This window comes from Typopeltis vanoorti, chromosome 16 (genome assembly GCF_054136105.1).
Source record: "Typopeltis vanoorti isolate ZY-2024b chromosome 16, IOZ_Tvanoo_1.0, whole genome shotgun sequence".
Lineage (NCBI taxonomy): Eukaryota > Metazoa > Arthropoda > Arachnida > Uropygi > Thelyphonidae > Typopeltis > Typopeltis vanoorti.
Window position 1 is genome coordinate 17,809,930 of NC_143564.1, and position 27,849 is coordinate 17,837,778.

Sequence of the window (27,849 nt, forward strand, 5' to 3'; positions counted from 1 at the left end):
CTATCAAGAAACAATCAGGAAGCTGTTTCTTGCCTTGACTCATTTCTTTACTGTTTCAAGAAACTTGATAGCTTTACAAAACCATGAAGCAAAATACCCTTTTTTAAAAAAGAACAATTACAATCACAAAAAAATACCAAACATATCATTGGCAGTTTATACATGGAATAGGAAGATTGTGTATTTCTCCCCTAGCATCTTTGCTAAGGAGGTTTTCTTCCCTAGTAGTATAGGTTATATGGAGATTCCAATTCACTGTCACCTTCAAGCCAATCAATAAAATAAATGAAATCAAAAGAATCCAAAATCATATGCTGAAAAGAACAGAAATTATTATTATTATTGTTATTATTATTATGTGACACCTCCAGGGATTCCAAAGACTCACTGAGGGAGGGCACCTTCTCTACAACTCTGTCTCATACTCAATCCACCAACTCCAATGAACTGCAACTTCACCAACACCATCTACTGCCCTCTGCCACCACAAGCATATTCACAGACAATCACAAACATCCATGCCCACGGCAGAATTCGAACCCATAGCCTTTTGGCTGGAGAGCAGATATGCTAACTACTCAGCCAAACATGCCCATCATACATAAACCAAAAACGAATGCATGTTTTTGTCATGCTGATTGGCTTATACTTTACTTCTGTTTTGGAGCCTCCTTTATGCAGTGAGGCTATTTTGCACTCTTTCCACTTCACTGGCACATTCCCAGTACTGAGGCTTAGATTAAACAACTAGGTCAGAGGCACTGATAATTTGCTTGCACATTCTCATAATACACAGGCTGATATGCCATCTAATCCCATGGTCATATTTGCATTAAGGTTCTGCATTATTCTATTTTCAATCTCTATTCTCCAGTCAGTCCATGTCACATCTTGCATTGCAACATCACCACCTAGATGGTACACCCTTGCAAAATGCTCACTCAGAAATTCAATTATTTAGTTTACTTCTGTTACCTGCCACTATCAGCACTTTTAATGTAATCCTTCCATAGTCATTCTTTCTTTCACTTACCACATGAAATAACTTTAGGTTTTTTTTGGCCTCATCAACTAGCTCTCTCATAATTAGCTTGTCTTCTTTACCATACAGGTCACTCTTCTTGCTTGTGGCTTGTACTGTTCATGGGAATGCTGATAACCTATTCTTTATATTGCCTCTGCAACTTTTTCTTTGCCAGAAACTCAAGCTTAATGATGTTATTCATCCATCTAACTCCTATCTGATTTATCCTTCTGACTCTTGGTACACATTCTAATACTGCTTTCTTCAAATACCCTTTGATCATTTCTCATGCACCACCAACAGTTCTCTCCTCAAAATTCTTATGCCACAGCACCACTGAAAGCTGACTTCTCAGATTGACATAATCACCTGCTTTGTAATTCCACAGATACCTTCTTAACAGAAAATTCTGCATACTGAGAATCTTCCAGGTCAAGACCACATGATCACCTTCCCTAAGTGGAGGCAGCATAGCCAGATTGGTTACTGTTAAATTCTCTGATGCTATGACCAGATTCAGCACTCTTGAACCTAGTCTCCCTGTCATAGCATTCTGCTTCAGGTAATTATCTCTCAGCAGCTGTATAAATTTCATTTCCATCCCTCCCTGTGACCATTGAAATCCCCTATAATAAATTACTTGACCTGCACTCATTGCACTAATTTGCCAATGCATGTCATCTACATTCTCCCTTATACTCCCAGTATTTATAGCAGTAACCAATTATATGTTTCATCCTGTTGCCCTCTATCTCACACCAGACTGCACGTCTACTTTTTTTTTTGGCTACATTTCCTCTGCTATCATTAGAACCCCCATTCCCATACCATTCCTTCTTTGCTTTCTGAAGATACTATATCCTTTGTATTCTATTCTTATATCATCCTCTGTCAACCAAGTCTCATTGATGACTATAACTTTTGGCCAAGCTGAGCTAAACAATGCCTAAAAGTTTTTGTCCTTATTTCAAATACTTCTGATATTAGCATGCATAAACTGCATATGAGAGGCATACATGTTACGTGTGCAAGGCTTGTGGTGCACACCCACGAAACAGCAATATCACTGATATTATATGTTTGCATTTATTCCTGTTAAAGACTCCCCTAATTGTTTCCTGGCTTTGCATGATTCCTAAAATTAAACATAATATACTAATGCTTCATGAAGAGGACACTTCAATGCATAAACATAGCATCGAGCCCGGGTGTGGTCACAAATACAGATACCTTTCAGTCAGATGGCATAGTAGGTCAAAAACTTAGAGTTCCAATGGTTTTCAACCACCTAGAAGGCAAGGCAGGGCGTCCGCTGAGACAATAACACCCAGAAATCAGTAGCTTTGATTGGTTATTGTGTCAACCGATCCAACTGAATGTTGTCATTTGTCATGAGTTGCTGTTGTTCTTTTCTGAGTTTCATGTGTTCTGTGTACACATGAAACTCAGAAAAGTGTTTAGGATGTGTTTAGGACACTGATAGAGACAAGTTTTTAATATATAATTTTATATAAATAATTTATAACTTTTTCACCCATATTTACAATGGGAAACTGCTGCCAATCCACTGAATGTTCCCTTTTCTGCCAGAGCTATTGTGAATTGTATGTTTATAGTCGAAGGAGTAAGTAAAATTAATTATTTCAGCCTTTCTTCGGTTCAATCTGGAAAAATAATAATTTCCCAAGCGATTACTTTTTCCAATTTCTGTGCATATTCGTATCAAAATTCAAATTATCATGTCTCACTATAGTATTTGCTAATGATAATCTAATTTCACCATGAAGTGTAAATCCTTTGTGCTTCTCACATAAACAGCGAGCATGAAGCATAGCTATTGTTCATTTGACCTTTATGCTTTCCATATTTTTTATTATTATTATTATTATTATTACGGGTATCTCCATGGAGTCAGTAGACTCATCGCGGGAGACCCAAACTAGCAAAACAATATCTGTCATATCTCTTCTTGAATTCATTTACAGATGAAGAGCTCACAACAAAGTCAGGCAATGAATTCCACTCATTCACCACCCTCCAGGCAAAAAACCTTGTTCTGACACCTTTGTTAACCACACTCTTCTTTAATTTCCAGAGATGACCTCTTGTTCTTCCATCACTATCACACAGCTGAAACATTTCCCCTGCATCAATCCTATAAAAACCTTTTAGTAATTTGAATGTTTCTATCATATCCCCTCTTCTTCGCCTATCAGCCAATCTCTGCAATCCACAAGCTCTCAATCTATCAATGTAGGGAGCATTTTTTATATCACTCACCAACTTGGTCACTCTTCTCTGAACCCTCTCCACAGCCTCCTCATCTCCAAGGAATCCAGGTGACCAGACCTGAGCACAGTAATCCAAATGTGGAAGTATCAATGCTTTATAAAGGGGAATAATAACCTCTTTATCTCTGGATGTCAGTGTGTTCCTCAACAACCAAGTAATCCTATGTGCAATCTTGGACACCTTAGCAATGTGTCCTCTGAACTTCATCTCCTTATCTACCAATACCCCTAAGTCCCTAGCCTCATCAATCTCTTGGAGTACCTTTCCATCTATGTAGTACACAGCTGGTAATCTTTTAATCCCAAAATGCAAGACTTTACACTTTTCCACATTGAACTGACATCCATTTTCTTTTGCCCATTTTACCAGCTTATTTAAATCCTCCTGCAAACTTTCAACATCAGCTTGATTTTTTTATTGCACTACACAACTTTGCATCATCAGCAAACAACTGAATATCTCCCTTTAAGCCGTTTCCTATATCATTTATATACAAATTAAACAACATTGGCCCAAGCACAGAGCCCTGAGGCACACCACTGGTCACCTGCCTCATTCTGGACTCGGCTCCTCCATACACCACCTTATGGTATCTCTCCCTGAGCCATTCTCCTATCCATATCACCAATTTAATATCCATTCCCATCTGCTCCAATTTGCGTAACAGTGTTCTATGGGGTATCCTGTCAAAAGCCTTAGCAAAATCCAGAAGTACCACTGTGTAGCCAGTTCCTTTGTCCAACTCTGATGTTATTCTATTATGGATAGTTAATAGATTGCTAAGGCAGGATCTACCTTTAACAAAACCATGTTGGCCTCTATAGAGTATCATATCCTGATCCACCCATTCTTGAATTTTGTCTTTAACCAACTTTTCCAATACTTTTACCACTACTCCTGAGATGGTGATTGGTCTGTAATTCAATACTGCAGTTTTAGAGCCACCCTTATGCAAAGGAACCACTTTGCCTAACTTCCACTCCCTAGGGACCATACCAGAGTTCAAACTTAAATTAAATATCCAGGTAAGAGGGGTTGACAATTCATTTGCACATTCACGCAACACCCGAGCTGATATTCCATCTAAGCCTACCGCAGTGTTTGCATTTAAGTTTCGCAATATATTTAATACCTCTGATTCTTTAGCTTCAATTCTAACATTAGGTATTGCTATAGGTATAGAGATATCCTCACTTGGGTGATAGACTTTTGAGAAGTGATCACTCAGTAACTCGACTATTACATCTGATTTTGTCACCTCAATACCATCAGCACCCACTAAGGTTATCCTTCCGAAGTCATTCTTCCTCTTACTTGCCACATAGCGGAAGAACTCTTTGGGATTACCCTTGATCTCTTTGGCTAAGGTCTTCTCATAATCTGATTTAGCTTTTCTTACTATGCTGGTAACCTTCCTAGCTTGAGCCTTGTACTGCTCATGGGTGTCCTGATCGCCCTTCTCCTTGTAAATTCTCCATAACATTTTCTTTTTTTGTAGTTCAAGCTTGATACTACTGCTCATCCATCTAATGCCTGCCTTGTTTGACCTCCTGACCATGGGGACACAATCTGATATTGCTTTCCTCAGATACCCACTGATTTTATCCCAAGCTCTGCTAACATCTTTCCCTTGCAATATGTTCTGCCATGGGATGGCTGCAAGCTCACTCCGAAGCTTGTTATAATTGCCTAACCTGTAGTTTCGTACATACCCCTTCTTAATAGAAAAATCCACAGATTTTGCAACCTCCCAAGTCAATACCACATGATCGCTTTCACCAACTGGAGGTAACGAGGTCACCTTACTTATGCATATAACCTCTGAACCAATAACCAGGTCCAACACTCTCACACCACGTGTCCCTTCAGTTACGTGCTGTTTCAAGTAATTATCTCGTAGCAGATGTATGAACTCCATTTCCTTTTTGCTACGTGATATTTCCTCCTTCCAATTGATATCACCATAATTAAAATCCCCCATAATAATCACTAAGCCTTCACTCATTGCACTAAGTTGCTGATGCATGAATTCAATATCTCCCCCTGTACTCCCTGGCCTATAGCAGCATCCAACTGTATATTTGGTTGCGTTGGTCACTATTTCGCACCAGACTGCCTCAAATGAACTCTCATTCACATGTCTATCATCATGATATACTACTTTCTTTGGCTGCAACACATCAGCTATCATCAACAGTACTCCTCCTCCTGTTCTATCTTCTCTATCCTCCCTGAAAATACTGTACCCATCACATTCAATTCCAGTGACCACATCTTCTGCTGACAGCCAAGTTTCACTAATGCCTACAACTTTTGGTGAGATTTCACTGACTAATGCCAAAAATTCTTCTCTCTTATTTCTAATGCTTCTAGCATTGGTATACAAAAATTGCAGATTCCCTCTAGATCTTGTACCGGCTTTAGAACTGATATATAAGTCACTAACTACCGTAGTCCTATGCCGATTTTATTTCCCTCTCTTCTGCAATTTATTCTGCCTATAAGGATCAATAAATACACAATCAGTGCTAAAGTTTCTCTCTCTTACACTCAACCTTTTCAATATTAGTTTCCCTGCCCAATAACTTCAACCTGTTCAGAAAACAATAACTTCTTCAATCTCTTATGTCCTTCCATGTTAAGATGCAGTCCATCTCTAGCATACAACTGCCTTTTTCCTTCAAACACACTCCAAACATCAACAAACTCCAGACCTCTTTTTCTGCACATTCTTGCAATCATATCATTCATTATAATTGCTCGTCTACTTAACTCGTAATTGTCAAAACGAGGCAGCACACACACTATTCTCCCATTGACACTTTTCCTCTTCACAATATCTAATAATGTTCTTAAATCTTTTCCTACCCGATTTATACTACCTCTCAGGTCATTTGTACCCACCATAACTATCATCTTGTCTGTTTCATGCCCTCTCTTTATTGCTAAAGCCACTCTTTCTATTGTACCATCAGCCAAGCACTCCTCATGCATACCACTCTCCATACCCTTAATCATAGAATCACCATATATTTTACCACTATTAACTTCATTCAAGTTCACACTCATGGACTCATTCTCTACACTATTCAGCATGACTCTCCCAGCTTCATTACTCAACTCTCTATTACTTACCCCCCCACTCTCACTACATCTCATTCTTGCTTGCTTATTTAAAATAATATAAACTGATAAATTAAAGTATTCAAAGTTATCCTACAATTAATTGCATTGGGCCAACTAAAATGAGCACTGATACACTATGCACTCTTAAAACTTTCATACATCAATAAAAATGCAATCGTATGGTCAAATTGAAGTGAGTTTTGTAGAGTGAGTTGCATAAGCCACATGACAGCACACCCAACCTAAATGGGCATGTGAAGCCACTCCCTTACATCTTGCATTGCTTAGCCTGGTTAAGAATTTAGGGTGCTACATTTGGTATCATGTGATCACTCTCATTTACTAACTTCTAGGTTCCCCCCCCCCCCACCCCCCCCCCCCCCCACCCCCCCCCCCCCCCACCCCCCCCCCCCCCCACCCCCCCCCCCCCCCACCCCCCCCCCCCCCCACCCCCCCCCCCCCCCACCCCCCCCCCCCCCCACCCCCCCCCCCCCCCACCCCCCCCCCCCCCCACCCCCCCCCCCCCCCACCCCCCCCCCCCCCCACCCCCCCCCCCCCCCACCCCCCCCCCCCCCCACCCCCCCCCCCCCCCACCCCCCCCCCCCCCCACCCCCCCCCCCCCCCACCCCCCCCCCCCCCCACCCCCCCCCCCCCCCACCCCCCCCCCCCCCCACCCCCCCCCCCCCCCACCCCCCCCCCCCCCCACCCCCCCCCCCCCCCACCCCCCCCCCCCCCCACCCCCCCCCCCCCCCACCCCCCCCCCCCCCCACCCCCCCCCCCCCCCACCCCCCCCCCCCCCCACCCCCCCCCCCCCCCACCCCCCCCCCCCCCCACCCCCCCCCCCCCCCACCCCCCACCGAGTCCAGAATGAGGCAGGTGACCAGTGGTGTGCCTCAGGGCTCTGTGCTTGGGCCAATGTTGTTTAATTTGTATATAAATGATATAGGAAACGGCTTAAAAGGAGATATTCAGTTGTTTGCTGATGATGCAAAGTTGTGTAGTGCAATAAAAAATCAAGCTGATGTTGAAAGTTTGCAGGAGGATTTAAATAAGCTGGTAAAATGGGCAAAAGAAAATGGATGTCAGTTCAATGTGGAAAAGTGTAAAGTCATGCATTTTGGGATTAAAAGATTACCAGCTGTGTACTACATCGATGGAAAGGTACTCCAAGAGATTGATGAGGCTAGGGACTTAGGGGTATTGGTAGATAGGGAGATGAAGTTCAGAGGACACATTGCTAAGGTGTCCAAGATTGCACATAGGATTACTTGGTTGTTGAGGAACACACTGACATCCAGAGATAAAGAGGTTATTATTCCCCTTTATAAAGCATTGATACCTCCACATTTGGATTACTGTGCTCAGGTCTGGTCACCTGGATTCCTTGGAGATGAGGAGGCTGTGGAGAGGGTTCAGAGAAGAGTGACCAAGTTGGTGAGTGATATAAAAAATGCTCCCTACATTGATGGATTGAGAGCTTGTGGATTGCAGAGATTGGTTGATAGGCGAAGAAGAGAGGATATGATAGAAACATTCAAATTACTAAAAGGTTTTTATAGGATTGATGCAGGGGAAATGTTTCAGCTGTGTGATAGTGATGGAAGAACAAGAGGTCATCTCTGGAAATTAAAGAAGAGTGTGGTTAACAAAGGTGTCAGAACAAGGTTTTTTGCCTGGAGGGTGGTGAATGAGTGGAATTCATTGCCTGACTTAGTTGTGAGCTCTTCGTCTGTAAATGAATTCAAGAAGAGATATGACAGATATTGTTTTGCTAGTTTGGGTCTCCTGCGATGAGTCTACTGACTCCATGGAGATACCCGTAATAATAATAATAATAATAATAATAATAATAATAATAAAAAGAGAATACTTTGACGAGCAGAGACAAGCAAGTTATTGTTCCTCTTTATCGAGCCTTGATAAGACCTCATCTTGACTACTGTGCCCAGATCTGGGCCCCTGGGTTTCTTCTTGATGGGGAGGAGGTAGAGAGGATTCAGAGGCGAGTGACCAAGATGATAGCTGGTCTATGGAATGAACCTTACGAGAACAGGTTGAAGATCTGTGGGTTACAGAAACTGGTTGATAAGTGGAAAGGGGGTGATGTGATTGAGACATTCAAATTACTGAAGGGTTTTTTACAAGATTAATTCAGAGGAAATTTTTCAGAACAGGTCTGGTGATGGGAGAACTAGGGGCCATCCATGGAAACTGAGCAAGAGTGTTAGAACTAGGTTTTTTACTTGGAGAGTGGTGAATGAGTGGAATAAGCTGCCAGAGTTTGTTGTGGGTGATGACTGTAAATGAATTCAAAGCAAATTATAGCTACTGTGCGAATGCTGAATAGTTGTTCTTGATATGATATTTAAGGCCTCCCTCGATGAGTCTAAGGACTTCTTGAGTTGCTGGTAATAATAATAATAATAATAATAACATGGCAGCGAAAGGCAAATTGTAATCCTATGCAAAAGACAAAATAGACAGGGTGGATTTCCAAAAAATTGTACAGTGCCATGGGTGTAATATGTACGCGTTGGAAGATGTTATGGATGTTTATGTAGAGAAGCTCAGTAAGAAAAAAGAACAAGTGGGGTATGTAGGAAATAAGATATTCTGATGGATCATGAGGTTTGCTTAAATATGAGTTTAAATAATTTAAATATGAGTAGGGAACATAGTGTTGTAACTGACATGGCAGTTGAAGGTTGTGAGAATGTTCAGAATGTGTGGAAATGATACCATGGAAAAATGTTCGATTGATGATAAAGTGGGGGATAATTTTATAAGATGTTAACAAACTGAGTGAAATTAATGATAAAGTGGGCAATAATGACACTGAAAAAAGATTGCAGTTAATGGTAAGATGGTGAACAGGATTGAGAGTAAATAAGTCTGTGTTGTGCGTGTATGTGTGTGACTGGTGATAAAATATCAATAGTGAATGATAGCAAAAAAAGGAAACAAGATCTGAAAACTAAGGTGGTGAAGATGAGGCAGATGCGGAGTGAAATGTACAGAATTGTAACATCAGTATGGAAATAGTAATGAAGGACCTGCAAATGGTACAACTACTCGATTATTAGAGGTGTGGTAAACAAGAAGATGCACAAAGTTTGTTTTCCTGGAGATAGAGTGAATAGATGACAGAGGTGTTGAATATGAGGACTAAGTAAGCAAAGGAGTTGATAATAGTGGTGGAGACAAATGGCTTCACTGGTAGCCAGGAGAATGTAAGATTGGATATCAGGAGGTTGTTGAGAAGAATAAAATATAATAATATGATAGGAATGGTAATCAGTGTGTTGACCACGTATGACAGTAATGAAATGAGGCGGAGAGCAAGAATTTTGAATGATATGTTAGCAGAAATGTGTGAAAAGAAATAAGTGCAGTTTGTTAATGTGTGGATTGAGGGAAGGATTTAACTGTATTTTGAATTGAGTAATGGACTGGATTTGAATAGTTTTGGTGCAAGTCATTTGGAGACAGAGACTACTGCTGGAAGGAAGAGTAATGAGTGCAGAGAACAAATCTGAGCAAGTAAGAAGCAATGTGAAGGAGCAGGAGAATAAGGCAAGAGAGATTGAAGTGGTGCTTATGAATGAAGAAGTGAGTAGCATGAGTGCACAGAATGAGAGAACAAGTGTGCAAGACAAAGAGGGAAACTCGGGGTTGATAGGGGAACACAGCATGAGAATGATGCTCCAAGAGGACAAGAGGATGTAAATGTGTGTTTAGAAAAAAAAAGGGGGTGGGGGAGAAGAGATGTAGGGAGAATAGTTGAATTTGAAGAGGGTTCTGGTATAAATAAAGAGAAAAAGAAAGGGATCAAAGGAAAGTATGGAGAAGTCACATCTAATAAATGGTATCAGTGAAACTTGTTATAGATCCAGGAATCAGTTGTTATGTTTGTATAAGAATGCTAGAAGTATCAGAAACAAGGAAATGGAAATGGTTGCATTGTTGAGTTTGTTCACCCAAAAATTGTCAGATTAAGTGAAACATGGTTGGATGAAGATGACCAGGACTGGCCTTCTCTATAAAGGGGCCCGGGTGCAAGAAACCTTTTGGGGCCCTAAAATATTTTTCAAAGGTAAAAATTAAAGGATTCGAAATAAACATATTGTAAAACCTCTTACCTGTAAATGATTTTGGCACAGAAAAACAAAAAAAACACATTCGAAATATAATAAGTTTCCGCAAATGTGTACCGACTGTGCCCACTCGATCGCGGGGCCTGGGTGCATTGCATCCACTGCACCCCTGAGATGGCCGGCCCTGAGGATGACATCCAGACAGAAATGGAGATGAAAGAGAATAATATATTTCATGAAGACAGAAAGAGTGAAAAGGGAGGTAAGTGCCATTGACGATTGAAAAACAGTTATGTTCATACAAGGTAGAGAAGCAAGGGAGAAATAGTGGTAATGGTTTTGAGGAAGCATAGTGTGAGATAGAGGTGAATAGAATGAAATACTTTTCTTATACATTTCCTGGTTACTATGTGACCAAGAAATGTTTGAGCAAATTAGCTGAGCATATGGGAAAATAGTGATCATTATGGGTGATTTTAATTACAGCAATATAGACTGGGATGATGAGATAGCAATAAGTAAAGTAAATGAGTTTCTTGAGTTTTGGAGGGAAAAGTACCTCAAGCAGATTGCAACAGAGGTTACACGAGGATTCAGGGACTTGGATTTGATGATCTCGTCAGAGGATGTTATCATAAATGAGGTTTCAAATCTCCCTCTAGTTGGTGAGAGTGACCGTGAAATGATTACCTGGATAGTTTGCCAGCAATGTGAGGACTTCTGTGAAGAAAGGGTATATGTGGAACTACAAGGCTGGTGATTATGAGAAGCTCTGAAGACAGCTTGGAATGAAGCATGAAATGGGGAGTTGGCTGGAAAGGAGATCAATGCTGCTAAGATGATATTCAAGAACTATCTAGTAGTAGCAATGTCTAAATGTATTTCAAAGGTCAGAAGATTAAATAAGGTAGGTGTGAAATGAATAAGTGAAGAGATTAAGCATGCAATATGGAGGGAAAATGCATTATGGAGACAACATAAGAGGAGTGGTAATAATCAATTCCATGAGGAATAAAGAGCAGGCAAGGAGGGTGACACATTTGTTAAGAGTAACAAAAGTTCAGTATGAGCAGGTTAGCTAAAGAAGCCAAAAAAATCCTAGGGAGTATTTTGGATATGTAGCCAGCAAAAAAAAAAAAAAAGAATAATTATGGTAGGATTGCACTGATTGGAGAAAATGGTATAAGGATAACAGCTGCAGAGGATATAGTTGAAATATTTAATGAGCATTTCATAAAGGTCTTTCATTCTTATGAATCTAACATCATGGAGAGTTTAAGAGCAGTAGATGAGGAGGAGGAGAGACTGACTGTGAGTGAGGAAGAGGAATATGAGGAGAGTCTTCAAGTCTTCTTGTAAGGCCACTTCTTGTGGCCTTATAAGAAGATTTGAAGAGGCTGAGTGAATGGATATGGGAGTGGGGATGCCAGTTCAATGTGCAAAATGTAAGATTTTAAAATTTTGAAAACATAGATAGGATGTAGAATTTACTCTTGGTGAGGATATATTATTGGAAGTGGAGGAAATAAGACATCTTAGGGTGATGGCAGATAAGGATCTGAAATTTAGAGGACATATTGCCAAAATTGTGAGGACAATGTAACAAATTCTGGCAATAATGCAGAGGACACCAACTTGTAGAAGCAAGGAGATTCTGGTTTCATGCAAGATCTTGATTAGGCCCCAGTGCTACAGGATCACTGTGCACAGATTTAGTCACCTGGTTTTCAAAATGATGAAGAGATACTAGAAAGGGTCCAGAAGAAATTGGCTAAGATAGTTTCTGATCCCTGGAATGTTGAATATGAAGAAAGGATTAATGTCAAAAGGTTTTTCATAAAATGGTGGGAGATTGGGGAAGAACAAGTGGTCATCATTAGAAGCTGTATAAAGAGGGTGTGAGCAAGGGAGTGAGAAGAAGGTTTTTTGCATACAAAGTTGTGGATGATTGGAATGCATTACCTGAGAGCATGGTGTTGGTAGAGAATTTGACTGTGTTTAAGTTGTGGTATGATGAGCTGTGTACATGACAAAATGAACCTCCTAGATGAGTCTGTGACTCCATGGAGTTTCAGGATAATAATAACATTCAAGACAAGATATAATTTTACTCTTTCAAACCAAAAGATGTCATTGCTACTAATGCAGAGGCACTGTTCTGTATTTTTATTTTCCTTTATTAAAAAACAAATTTGACAACATAATAAACTCGTGTTCAACTAAACTTTGTTCTTTTAAGTAACTTAATTTTGTTATATTTTATGATATATAATAAAAAGCTTCACTGAAATAATCAAAGGTAAATCATTATAATTCATATTTAAATGATAAATCAGAATCTCCAAAATGAGTAGCTAACCACTCATCAAATTTTGTATTCATTTCATCTGTAAAGTAGTTTTTCCAGTCACCAACTTGACCTGAAATGTGGATAAACAGGTATATTAGTGTGCCCAAGTAGTTTACATTGCATTAAAATTAACAATAAAAATTCAGAATAAGTTCACCACTGAAAGGTTAATTAGACAACACTTTACAAACAGAGAAATAGCACTGAAGCAAAAAATAAATAAAATTGATCGTGTAATTTTATAGTTATAAATGCTGCATTTGTATATTTATCTCTCTCCTCTTCTGACTCAGAATAAACTCCATATCTCGATTTATTAATTTAGTTATTTATTTTTAAGAACATATGGATTTTTAGCAATATTTGAAGATAAGCTTCCCAGTTGTGTGCCAAATAACAATGATTTGGCACACAGCTGGGCCATAGTCTGTGTGTTTAAGTCAACTCTCTTGGAGTTTAAAGAAGCAAAATCCAAAGTTAATTGCCCAAACATCTATAAATAAAATATGATGGGGAAAATGTGAAATAGATTCTATAGTCATATTCTCTCTTCATAAGTACGAGTTACTTTATCACATGACATACACCCTCAGTCCAAAAAGAAACCGAACTTTTTGAAAATAGAAGAAACTAGTGGCGTCACCTGTTGTATCTTTTTGTTGTTGAAAGTGGCAACCTTCATTAGTGTTGTGTCAACTGTTTATGACATTTTTTCATTAGAAGCCGAGTTATAGTGCCAAGAGTGACAGTGTGTTTTGACAAAACGGTTGGAAAATGAGTTTCAAACAGAGAGCTGCAATTGATTTTTGTGTTAAACTTGGTAAACGTTTTACCAAAATGCATCAAATGCTTCAAAAAGCATACGGTGATGAATGCTTATACTGTACGCAAGTTTACGAGTGGTTTAAGCAATTTCAAAGTGGTCGTGAGACGCTTCGGGATGACAAAAAGCAGGGCCGTCCAAAAACTAAACTGAGCAAAGTTAACATCCAAAAAGTGCGTAATTTCATCAAAGAAAATCCAAAATCATCCGTGAGATTGATTGAAGATGAATTGGGGATTCCAAAATCAACTGTGTACAACATTTTGATCGAGGGTTTGGGCCTTCGTAAATTGAATTCGCAATTTGTTCCCCACAAGTTGACCGATGACCAAAAAATGTATCGAGTTGAACACTGCAAGGACCCCATTAAATCCGCTCATAAGGACTCAAACTTTCTTGAAATGATCATTACTGGTGATGAAACATGGTGTTTTGAGTATGAGCCCAAAACAAAGCAACAGAGTGCTGAGTGGAGACCACCAAAAGAGGAGCATCCAAAAGAAAGTCGATTGGAGAAGTCAAAAGTAAAGACAATGCGGATTTGTTTCTATGGTTCCAAGGGCATTATCCACAAAGAATTTTTTCCGCCTGGCCAAATGATCAATGGCGAGTTTTATCTCGAACTTTTGAAGGCATGAATATCGTGATGCAGGCAGCTGGTCACTTTTGCACAATAATGTACCATCTCATCATTCGAACATTCTGAGACAGTTTCTGAGCAAAAAGCAATTTGTGCGTTGGATCACTCACCATATTCACCTGATTTAGCACCCTGTAACTTCTTTCTATTCCCCCAACTTCATTTGCTGATGAAAGGAAAGTGATACGACACCATTGAAAATGTTCAAGCAGCAGTAACCACGACCTTCAACAGTATCCCAAAAACTGATATAAAAAATTAATTTAAAGAATTAATTGACCATGCCAAACACTGAATCGAAGCTGAGGGAGAGTATATTGATTGAAATAAATGATTTGAATAATTATAATTGGCCTGTGTTTTATTTTCTATCAAAAGTTTGGTTTCTTTTTGGACAGAGGGTATATAATAAACATGAACAAAGAAGGCTGTGATGTAAAAATTTGTTTTGTAATAAGAGAAAAAATGTGTTAAAGGCCACTCATAAATAGGCACATGCATGCATGCACACACACACACACACACACACACACACACTCAAAATCAGCTAAATCTTTACTATTCAGAAGGAAGTTCTTGAGAAAGAAATGAACTGATTTTTCTATGAAAAGTCGATTTTTTAGAATTTTTTAAATTATTCTTCGAAGCCTTTCTTAATATCATTTTTGGTTAAAGATCACTCCTTCTCCATTTTGCTCCATCTTTCTCTGTTGAAAGCTTCCTAATGCGAAAATCCTCCAGCCATCTCTACCAAGTCATCCTTCCATCTTTTCTCTTGTCATCCAGGCATTAATTTTCCTTTATATCAATGCCATAGGTGATTGTCTTTGTCCATCTAGTGGTTTTCATCCATTCAATATGTCCCCAGCCTCCATTTCAATTTTAAAATCTTTTCTCCTATAATCAACACTTTTGTTTGGATGTCATAACTGGGATGATACACGGCTTGAAAAGTTTGGCTTTATTTTCATGTTTTATTTTACTATTCAAACATTTTTTCAGTTGGCCAAAAGCCATCAAGCTGAGCAGAATTCTTTTTATTATTATTATGAACATTGAATCTCCATGGAGTCAGAAACTCTATTAAAATTATAATTAATGACAGAAGTCATGTAATTAAAACCTGTTTGTTTGTAGAATTTTTGCTGTGTCATAGGCATTTTTAATACAAATTTTCCTTTATATCAATGCCATAGGTGATTGTCTTTGTCCATCTAGTGGTTTTCATCCATTCAATATGTCCCCAGTCTCCATTTCAATTTTAAAATCTTTTCTCCTATAATCAACACTTTTGTTTGGATGTCATAACTGGGATGATACACGGCTTGAAAAGTTTGGCTTTATTTTCATGTTTTATTTTACTATTCAAACATTTTTTCAGTTGGCCAAAAGCCATCAAGCTGAGCAGAATTCTTTTTATTATTATTATGAACATTGAATCTCCATGGAGTCAGAAACTCTATTAAAATTATAATTAATGACAGAAGTCATGTAATTAAAACCTGTTTATTTGTAGAATTTTTGGCTGTGTCATAGGCATTTTTAATACAAAAAATAAATAAATAAAATAATAATAATAAAATAAAAATGAAATGGGTGCATAATGAAATGAAGAGAATTGGAGATATGTATGGAGGAGTGAAGAAGATGAAAACGAATGATGTCAGCATGAAAGACTCATGAGTGGCGTTGCAATATATTAATTTTATTATTAGTGGTGTGGTAAATGATAAGATGTGCAAGGTTTGTTTTCCTGGAGGTAAAATTAATAGAGTTATTGAGGTGCTGGATATGAGGAGTAAGCGAGCAAAAGAGTTGGTAGTGGTAATAGGGATTAATGACTTCACTGGAAACAAGGAAAATGTAAGATTGGATATCAGTAGGTTATTGAGAAGGATAAAAGATGATGGTGTAATAGGAAAGGTAGTCAGTGTGTTGCCTGGGTATGACAGTCATGAAATGAGGCAGAGAGTGAAGATTATGAGAGCAAAGACTAAATGATATATTAGTGGAAATGTGTGAAGATAAAGGAGTGTAGTTTGTTAATGTATGGAATGAGTTTGAAGAATGAATTGAATTATATAAGAGTGATGGGCTGCATTTGAATGGTTCTGGTGTGGGTCATTTGGAGAGACTGCTGCTGCTGCTGGAAGGTACAGAAATGAGTGCAGAGAATGAATCTGATCAAGTATGAAGTGATGTGAAAGAGTTAGACAGTAAGGAAGGAGAGATTGAGGGTGGTGGTTACGAATGAAGTGATGCATATAGAGTGAGAGATGTGCAATACAAAGAGGAAAATGGGGGTAGACAGGAGAACACAGCATGAGAAAGGTTGATGCTCCAAGAGGATGTGAATGAGTATTTGGACAGAAAGGGAAGGGGATAAACTTGGATCAAAGGGAAAACAGTTGGGTTTGAAGACGATTCTAATATGAATAAGCAGTAAAAGACATGGCTTGAGTTAGGTATGGAGAAATCGCATGTAATGAGTGGTATCAATTAAACTTGTAATAGATCCAGGAATGAGCTGTTATGTTTATATACATATACTAATAGTATAAAAATAAGGCAAATTAAATAATTACATTGATTGAGTTTGTTCACCCAAAAATCATTGGAATAAGCGAAACATGGTTGCATGAGGATGACATCCCGACAGGAATAGAGATGGAAAATGTCGATGTATTTCATGAAGATACAGAGGGTAAAAAGGAAGGGGGAGTGCTATTGATGATAGAAAAACAGTTATGTCCATACAAGGTAGAGATGCAATAGGGAAATAGTGACAATGGTTTGGAGGCAGTGTGATGTGAGATAGTGAATAAAATGAAATACTGTGTTGGATGTTGCTAAAGGAAACTTGGGTTTTTCATCCTTCAAAACAGGTAAACCAGCTCTGTGAACACATATTCAATGGACATAAAATACTTATCCCCAGAGGAATGGCAAGCCAGCTGCATTAAATTGCCTAAAATCCATAATTAGGAGACTCAACTTGTCTACAGATGGACAAGAATTGGATGGGTGAATGACTCAGATTAGGAGAGGATTGGCAGCAGCCCATCTAACTACAGATATGGAATGCCATTACTGATGTTGTTCACTTGCAGTTCAAAAGGATAGGTGACTTGCCTCTGTTTCTATTTGGCCTGCACTGCTCTGAAATAGAATATGTTCTACAAGTGACCAAGTAAGTTCAATAGTCAGCTGTCTCCACCCTAAAAGAATAGCAGATGGTGTTGGAAATCTGCTCTGCTCCTCTGGAATACATATATCTTCTTAGGTCCTCCTATATCTCTTTTTCCTTCAGGTTTCTTCAGGTTACTTCCTTTGGTAGTCTTCCCTTTTCCATTCACTGTACTTGCTTTCTCCAAATCTCTTGGTATTCTTTTATTTTATCATTTATTGCACATTTTTGTAGTTTATCCCTTATTTCATTTTGACTGCTTGTATTCTATTTTCATTTTTTTCCCTTCTATCCTTTAGATTCCCTTCTATCCTTCTATATTGTAGCACCTCTGTAGCACAATTGGAAGAATGATGGTACATTGCGCCCTTCTACTGAAAAAAGCCCGAGTTCGATTCCCATCGTAATGGGAGGAATCTTTATATGGACTTTTTCAATTGAAAGTGAGTTAGCTGATCTCATACGGAGGTAGCAGGTTTTTTCCTCCCGGAAACTCGGGTTTTTCATCCTGCATACAGACAAATCGGCCCTTCAGAACACATGCAATTTACAGACAAAAAATACTTGTTGTGATGGTGGTGGGCGGTAGATGGCACTGATGTAGTTGATTTGTAGTAGAAGTTTGGTAGTGGTGGAGACGGAAAGTTGTACAGTAGGTGTCCTCCTGTGATGAGTCTTCGGACTCCTTGGAGGTGTCATGAATAATAATAATAATAATCCAACTTTAAACCATACAATACTGCATTGTTGACATTTTCTTTCAATACTAAATTGCATGAAACTTTAAATAAAAGGAAACACAGTTAAAATAAATTTTTAACTGGGTTTCCTTCCTATTTTTTGCCTTTTGTTGCTCATCTTATAGTACCATGAAAATGATGTAATTTATTATTTGCTCACTTTCTATATATAATGTCCTGTTAACACTATGCTAGCTACATTTAAAGTTTTTTTCAGTTATTACTGGAAAATACCAGTAATTGTACTTTTGGAAAACTTAATTATAGGACTAAAATCCATCCAATTATTCTTCTTCAGAGCGTTGCGAGTAATTGTAAATTTCCCCTGCATAGGTTACCAACCATTCACAGGGTGAGTTCGGTCGTGGGGCTGCCACCTTAAGGCCTTCAAACCTGCCTTTTGGGAGGGAAAGCAGACTCTCACTGCTTCAGATGGAAAGAACATAGTATAATAGGAAAGATTCACCCCTAGCCCTCGACTACTCAATAGCATTGGGGGGGGGGGGAGCAAGAGGAACAACAAGAAGAAAGAAAGAAAGAAGAGTAGAGACTAGTCTACAGATAATATACAGATGTATATTACATGAAATAAAGCATGGTCCAGCATCAGGTGCCTCAGGTATCACTGCTGCTCCCGTATCACTAAAGTGAGCCCTTGAGGTAGCCTTAGCACATAAATATAAACCTGCAGGAAGAACAGAGACTGCAGATGGCCAAAATTAAGGTGGAAAGATCAACTTCATCTGCAAAGCAGGAACAGGACATAAAAAGCCTATACCTGAATTGCTCAGATGAAGATGACGACGAAGATGGGCAGCCACTAAGGTCCTATTTGGCTAATATAGATGGCTGGAACTGCAGGTACTGCTGCTGGAGAAATAAGATTCCTAGTGACCGTGGAAGGCTATAATGTAAGTTGTTGAAGGAGCCAAATGTGAGATAAACCAAATTTTACAAATTAAAAGACCACAGTTTCAGATGAAGTTGGGTTAGTTTATAATAATGATCATAATAAAAATAGCTATACTACCTATACTACTAGCTATACTACTCATGAAGTTTAAAGGCAGATACTGCAGCTTGCTTGCAACTCCTCTGTGGCAGTGTCCATATTTATTATGATGGGACAACATCATACATTTTTGTATAACTAGTACAGCTAGAAGAGACTTGAAAAATGCTACCACATACAGGACAATCAACGTGCCTGCCCTAACACCACATAAGGCAGGTGAGAAAAAATTCTGCCAAAAATATTAGTGATATTTCAACAATTAATGTTCAGAAACTATTTAAACCTGGAAAATTAACAGTGATTGAGAAAGAACTGGAAAGATTTAAAATGAAATGTAATTGGAATCACTGAAACCCATTGGCCAAGTAAAGGAATGTTAGACCTAAAATGTAGCAGAATATACAGGGTGGCCATAAAATAACTTTCCCTCTTTGGAGGCATCTGTAGCTAAAACCAATAAATGGAATGAGACCAAATTTTATATTGAGACTTTGAAGGCATAGGGAGATGATTTTTGCGAAAAAAAAAGATTTCGTATCAAAAGTCGCCGATAGGGGAAATTTTGGTGCTGGCAAAGCCAAAAACAAACAGATAATTACATTAAAGGCAGATAAAATGGAATAATAACATTTCAACAGTGTAAGCGACAGCCGCGTCACTCATTCCAGCTGAATATCTGGCGCGTTACAATGATAATAATAATAATTCAACTAAAACAACAACTTGTGAGAGATACAGAAATTAATGTAGTGATTGAACTCACAGAAAGTAATGGCACAAGTGCTTGGACTAGTACTGGTCCCCATGTCATCGAACACCGCAGTAGCAACGTCTGTTACTGTCTCTTCTTGCACTACTTTTCATCCTCTGCCAGGTCTAACTCCTAGTGATCCAGTTTCTTCAAACTTCTTAATCATAGCTCTCAGTGCTATGCTACAGCTCCTGTATGCAGGTTATGAAGCCTTCTAAATTCCCGAAGGATTGCTATGGCATTGCATTTCAAGGTAAAACAACTTAACAAGTAAAGCACACTAAGGCAAGGTAGGACACATATTGAGCCCAATTCGCCAGTCAATAACTGCCTGAACGTTCCTAATCCCTTTTTAAGTGGAATTGGTGGCACTATTGTCACATACACACAGTAAAATTTGCATAATCCTTTTTACTTGCATTTACTGCAAATATTTGACTGCTTTCAGCTCTGCCAGTGCCAAAATTTCCCCATATAGGCGACTTTTGGTACTAAATCTTTTTTTTGCAGAATTCATCTCCCCATGCCTTGAAAGTCTCAATATAAAATGTGATCTCATTCCGTGTATTAGTTTTAGCTACAGATAACTCCAAAGAGGGAAAGTTAATTTATGGCCACCCTGTATTATACAGGTAGAAAAGATCAACAACACAGAGAAGGAGTTGCATTAATTATTAAAGAGCATCTGATCATTTTGCTCCTAGAAATCAGACCAATATGTTCTAGAATAACAGCAACTAGATTCAAAACAAAAGAGAAGGATATATATACCTAAAAATAATTCAAGTATATTCACCTGATCAATCACATGAAGAAGAAGAAGAATATCTAGAATTTCTTGAACATCTTCAAGACGATATAAACACTACTAAGAAAATAGATATCGCCTTAATCGTGGGTGATTTTAATGCTAAGACTGAAACATTCACAGAAGATAAGGCAAGAGATCCACAAGAAGATGATGTGGAAAAAATACCGTGAGAATAAAAGTAATGAATGTGGAAGAATAACTTTATTGAATGCAGATGGTGCACAAATGTCGGAAGCTAAGAAGATTGCTCAATTAATGAGTGCTCACTTTGCTAAGATATATCAACCAGGTGTATGTAGCATGGTGCATAGCCTCATTCATGAAAATAAGGTTGAGGAGCTGTTGCATAACCTGGATAAGAATTTGTCAATAGGGACAAATGGAATATCAGCCTGTTTGCTAAAGGAATGTTCAGCTGAAATGGCTAGGCCTTTCACACATTTGTATAACTTGAGTCTCAGCTCAGGAATGATACCACACGAATGGAAGGAATGCATGATAGTTCCAGTGCACAAGGTTGGTGCAAAAACTGATGTATCTAACTACCTATCTCTTAGTATATCTGGTGTGATAGTGAAGATTTTAGAGAAGTTGGTAAAAACTTGCATACAGAAATGGGTAGACAAACATGCTATACTCTGCAGGGAACAGCATGGATTTAAAGGAAGGTTATGTTTTAGCAATTTGTTCATATTTTATAACAATGTTACAGCCGAGTTGGATAAAGGGAATGGATACATTATGATAATGCTGGATTTTTCTAAGGCATTTGATAGGATGCCACACGAAATGCTATTGCGTAAACTGGAGAATATGGAATTAAAATATAATCTCTTGACTTGGATGTGGCGTTTGCACACCACGGCGCTTAGCCGCATGAAGGAAGACTTGGTTTCGAGTCTAGTCGGCGACTAGAGGAAATTTTTCTAAGCCTTTTATCGACCGGTTCCCGAGTTAGTCGATCTCTGGCACGGGCAAGCGGGTTTTTTCTCCCAGAAACTCGGGTTTTTCATCCCGTAAACTCAAGAAAATCGACCGTAGAACCCACATTATTTCAGACATTAAATATATTGTGTTAGGGTTAGGGACTACGAGATGGCGGCACATTTGAGCCGTCTCTCTTCACTGTGTACCACTTAATTAGTGATAGCCTTTGGCCATCTATCTCTGATTGGTACCAGTGGAGATTGAACTGCCCACTCAGTCTCCAAAAGTTAGATAGGGCTAAATGGCCTCGTCTACTCCCCGTATACGGGAAAAAAAAGGCGTTAGCTGATTATTATTATTATTTTTTTTTTTCTCTTGACTTAAATCAGGGGACGGCTGACAGACAGATATCAAAAAGTGGTATACAGTGGGCATGAATCTGCCAGATTTAAGGTAACCAGTGATGTACATCAGGGTTCAGTCCTTGGGCCATTATTGTTCAATCTATACATTAATGACATCAAGCAGGGTCTATCGTCAGATGTGCAATTGTTTGCCAATGATGCAAAGATAGGCAGGGCAATCAGGGATGCTACTGATATTCAGCAATTACAAAATGATTCGAATAGACTGGAAATCTGGGCAAATGAAAATGGCTATCAGTTTAATGTTAGTAAGCATAAAGTTATGCATTTTGGCGTGATTAGAGTTCCAGCAGCATACTATATTAGTGGGGTTATGCTACAAGAAACTGAAGAGGCAAGGGATCTTAGTGTATTGGTAGATAAGAATTTAAAGTTCAAAGGTCACATATCAAATGTTACAAATACAACTCAGAGGATAATCCGATGTTGAAGCGAACCTTGACATGTAAGGATAAGGAAATCATTTTGCCTCTTTATAAGGCTTTGATAAGACCACACCTGGATTATTGTGAGCAGATTTGATCTCCTGGGGTCCAAGGGGATAAAGAAGCTATGAAAAGGGTGCAAAGAAGAGTTACAAAGATTATAGGATTTAGATTATTAGGACAGATTGTGAGTATGTGGATTGAAGACTCTGGTTAACAGGAGAAAGAGGAGTGATATGATAGGTCTAGAAACTTTTGAATGGGTGTGTTTTGAATGGGAATTTCAACTGATGAAATTTTTCGTTATATGGAAGGTGAGGAGAGAACATAGGGGCATCCATGGAAGTTAAGGTTGTTCACAGTCAAGAAAGGGGTAAGAGCTAAGTTTTTCTCACAGAGAGCAGTGAGTGAGTGAGTGGAATAATTTGCCGTTAGGGATAGTGAGTGCATCTAGCATAAATGAATTTAAGGGAAGGTATGATAGCTGGTTTGGGTAATTTATAGCCTCCCTCGATGAGCCCTCGACCAACTGGAGGTCTCAGATAATAATAACAGAAAGACAATGTGAAAGTTTGGGATTGATGAAACCAATGAACAAGGTGAAATGCTACTAAATTTTTGCAAGTTAAATAACCTATTTATTGTTAATACAATATTTTATCATAGAAAAAATCATAAATATACCTGGACCTTCCCAAATGGAGAAGTTAAAAATTGTATAGATTATATAATAATAAATAAATAATGGAAATCCTCATTTAATAATGTAAAAAAACCCTAAGAAGCATAGATATGGACACGGACCATGAACTTTTAACAGCAAAATTAAAATTGAAATTTAAAATCACAAAATCAGCTCCACAACCTAAAAGAATAGATGTTTTAAAACTAAAATCAGAAAAAAGAATATATCAAACTATTAGAAGAAAATCTCAATGACAATGAAACAGAAAATATAGAAAAGTTATGGAAAGAAGGAAAAGAAAATATTTTAAAATCAGCAACTGAGGCTCTTGGTCATCCCGTTAGGACCAATAATGAGTATGACTGGTGAAATTCTGAATCAGATTGTTAAAAGAAGAGAAATGAAACTAAAAATCACAAAAGAAAATTCAACAGAAAACAGGAATACCTACAGTTTAATTAAAAAGGAAATAGATTTAAAATGTAAAAAACGAAAAAAAGAATACCTTGCAAAAAAAGTCAAGCAATCTGAAGAAGCCAATAAAAACATATTTAAAGACTATTTACAGAACAACAATAGAGGGAATATCTAAAACGTATATTCCTAAAACAATCACATTATTATTTTTTATTATTATTATTACGGGTATCTCCATGGAGTCAGTAGACTCATCGCGGGAGACCCAAACTAGCAAAACAATATCTGTCATATCTCTTCTTGAATTCATTTACAGACGAAGAGCTCACAACTAAGTCAGGCAATGAATTCCACTCATTTACCACCCTCCAGGCAAAAAACCTTGTTCTGACACCTTTGTTAACCACACTCTTCTTTAATTTCCAGAGATGACCTCTTGTTCTTCCATCACTATCACACAGCTGAAACATTTCCCCTGCATCAATCCTATAAAAACCTTTTAGTAATTTGAATGTTTCTATCATATCCCCTCTTCTTCGCCTATCAACCAATCTCTGCAATCCACAAGCACTCAATCTATCAATGTAGGGAGCATTTTTTATATCACTCACCAACTTGGTTACTCTTCTCTGAACCCTCTCCACAGCCTCCTCATCTCCAAGGAATCCAGGTGACCAGACCTGAGCACAGTAATCCAAATGTGGAAGTATCAATGCTTTATAAAGGGGAATAATAACCTCTTTATCTCTGGATGTCAGTGTGTTCCTCAACAACCAAGTAATCCTATGTGCAATCTTGGACACCTTAGCAATGTGTCCTCTGAACTTCATCTCCCTATCTACCAATACCCCTAAGTCCCTAGCCTCATCAATCTCTTGGAGTACCTTTCCATCGATGTAGTACACAGCTGGTAATCTTTTAATCCCAAAATGCATGACTTTACACTTTTCCACATTGAACTGACATCCATTTTCTTTTGCCCATTTTACCAGCTTATTTAAATCCTCCTGCAAACTTTCAACATCAGCTTGATTTTTTATTGCACTACACAACTTTGCATCATCAGCAAACAACTGAATATCTCCCTTTAAGCCGTTTCCTATATTATTTATATACAAATTAAACAACATTGGCCCAAGCACAGAGCCCTGAGGTACACCACTGGTCACCTGCCTCATTCTGGACTCAGCTCCTCCATACACCACCTTATGGTATCTCTCCCTGAGCCATTCTCCTATCCATATCACCAATTTAATATCCATTCCCATCTGCTCCAATTTGCGTAACAGTGTTCTATGGGGTATCCTGTCAAAAGCCTTAGCAAAATCCAGAAGTACCACTGTGTAGCCAGTTCCTTTGTCCAACTGGGATGTTATTCTATTATGAATAGTTAATAGATTGCTAAGGCAGGATCTACCTTTAACAAAACCATGTTGGCCTCTATAGAGTATCATATCCTGATCCACCCATTCTTGAATTTTGTCTTTAACCAACTTTTCCAATACTTTTACCACTACTCCTGAGATGGTGATTGGTCTGTAATTCAATACCACAGTTTTAGAGCCACCCTTATGCAAAGGAACCACTTTGCCTAACTTCCACTCCCTAGGGACCATACCAGAGTTCAAACTTAAATTAAATATCCAGGTAAGAGGGGTTGACAATTCATTTGCACATTCACGCAACACCCGAGCTGATATTCCATCTAAGCCTACCGCAGTGTTTGCATTTAAGTTTTGCAATATATTTAATACCTCTGATTCTTTAGCTTCAATTCTCACATTAGGTATTGCTATAGGTATAGAGATATCCTCACTTGGGTGATAGACTTTTGAGAAGTGATCACTCAGTAACTCGACTATTACATCTGATTTTGTCACCTCAATACCATCAGCACCCACTAAGGTTATCCTTCCGAAGTCATTCTTCCTCTTACTTGCCACATAGCGGAAGAACTCTTTGGGATTACCCTTGATCTCTTTGGCTAAGGTCTTCTCATAATCTGATTTAGCTTTTCTTACTATGCTGGTAACCTTCCTAGCTTGAGCCTTGTACTGCTCATGGGTGTCCTGATCGCCCTTCTCCTTGTAAATTCTCCATAACATTTTCTTTTTTTGCAGTTCAAGCTTGATACTACTGCTCATCCATCTAATGCCTGCCTTGTTTGACCTCCTGACCATAGGGACACAATCTGATATTGCTTTCCTCAGATACCTGCTGATTTTATCCCAAGAACTGCTAACATCTTTCCCTTGCAATATGTTTTGCCATGGGATGGCTGCAAGCTCACTCCGAAGCTTGTTATAATTGCCTAACCTGTAGTTCCGTACATACCCCTTCTTAATAGAAAAATCCACAGATTTCGCAACCTCCCAAGTCAATACCACATGATCGCTTTCACCAACTGGAGGTAACGAGAACGAGGACACCTTACTTATGCATATAACCTCTGAACCAATAACCAGGTCCAACACTCTCACACCACTTGTCCCTTCAGTTACGTGCTGTTTCAAGTAATTATCTCGTAGAAGATGTATGAACTCCATTTCCTTTTTGCTACGTGATATTTCCTCCTTCCAATTGATATCACCATAATTAAAATCTCCCATAATAATCACTAAGCCTTCACTCATTGCACTAAGTTGCTGATGCATGAATTCAATATCTTCCCCCGTACTCCCTGCCTATAGAAGCATCCAACTGTGTATTTGTTTGCGTTGGTCACTATTTCGCACCAGACTGTGCGAAATAGTGACCACACAACACATCAGCTATCATCAACAGTACTCCTCCTCCTGTTCTATCTTCTCTATCCTCCCTGAAAATACTGTACCCGTCACATTCAATTCCAGTGACCACATCTTCTGCTGACAGCCAAGTTTCACTAATGCCTACAACTTTTGGTGAGATTTCACTGACTAATGCCAAAAATTCTTCTCTCTTATTTCGAATGCTTCTAGCATTGGTATACAAAAATTGCAGATTCCCTCTAGATCTTGTACCGGCTTTAGAACTGATATATAAGTCACTAACTACCGTAGTCCTATGCCGATTTTTATCCTCTCTCTTCTGCAATTTATTCTGCCTATAAGGATCAATAAATACACAATCAGTGCTAAAGTTTCTCTCTCTTACACTCAACCTTTTCAATATTAGTTTCCCTGCCCAATAACTTCAACCTGTTCAGAAAACAATAACTTCTTCAATCGCTTATGTCCTTCCATGTTAAGATGCAGTCCATCTCTAGCATACAACTGCCTTTTTCCTTCAAACACACTCCAAACATCAACAAACTCCAGACCTCTTTTTCTGCACATTCTTGCAATCATATCATTCATTATCATTGCTCGCCTACTTAACTCGTAATTGTCAAAACGAGGCAGCACGCACACTATTCTCCCATTGACACTTTTCCTCTTCACAATATCTAATAATGTTCTTAAATCTTTTCCTACCCGATTTATACTACCTCTCAGGTCATTCGTACCCACCATAACTATCATCTTGTCTGTTTCATGCCCTCTCTTTATCGCTAAAGCCACTCTTTCTATTGTCCCATCAGCCCAGCACTCCTCATGCATACCACTCTCCATACCCTTAATCATAGAATCACCATATATTTTACCACTCTTAACTTCATTCAAGTCCACACTCATGGACTCATTCTCTACACTATTCAGCATGACTCTCCCAGCATCATTACTCAACTCTCTATTACTTACCCCCCCACTCTCACTACATCTCATTTCTTCTAGGCCACTTGTGGTTTTATTATGTTGACTCTCAATCACTCCCATACTATTTATTACTGAATCATTCACCAAAGACTCACCCATATGTAATCCTGTTCTAGTTACTTCAGCTAAAGTAATCTCTATAGTCCTAATTTCTCTGTTTAACACATTAAACTCAGCTTTAACTTCCAGTATCTCCTTACCGATCACTTCCACTTCCTCATGAAGAAGATGAAGGTCATTTTTCATTTTCATAAACTCCCGCCGAAGTTCTTCCGCTACGGTCCCGATGTCAGCTTCCATTCCTAAACGCTCCAGCCTATCCCGACACTTCTCACATACGTCGACATTTTCTTTCTTCTCATTTTGCCAGACCGACCACA

General features: G+C 38.7%; 1 protein-coding gene across 4 annotated transcripts in view; it reads right to left on the reverse strand.

The window, feature by feature from the left end:
- Positions 1-12,679: 12,679 nt before the first annotated feature.
- LOC150097873 (sulfotransferase 1B1-like) overlaps positions 12,680-27,849 on the reverse strand; it is an 87,298-nt gene continuing 72,128 nt past the window's right edge. For all 4 annotated transcript variants that reach the window (XM_090406513.1, XM_090406512.1, XM_090406511.1 and 1 more), the window contains exon 7: positions 12,680-12,956. In XM_090406513.1, the coding sequence (XP_090262639.1) occupies positions 12,844-12,956 (113 nt within the window). In that variant the 3' untranslated portion in view covers positions 12,680-12,843. The remainder of the gene's footprint in view (positions 12,957-27,849) is intronic.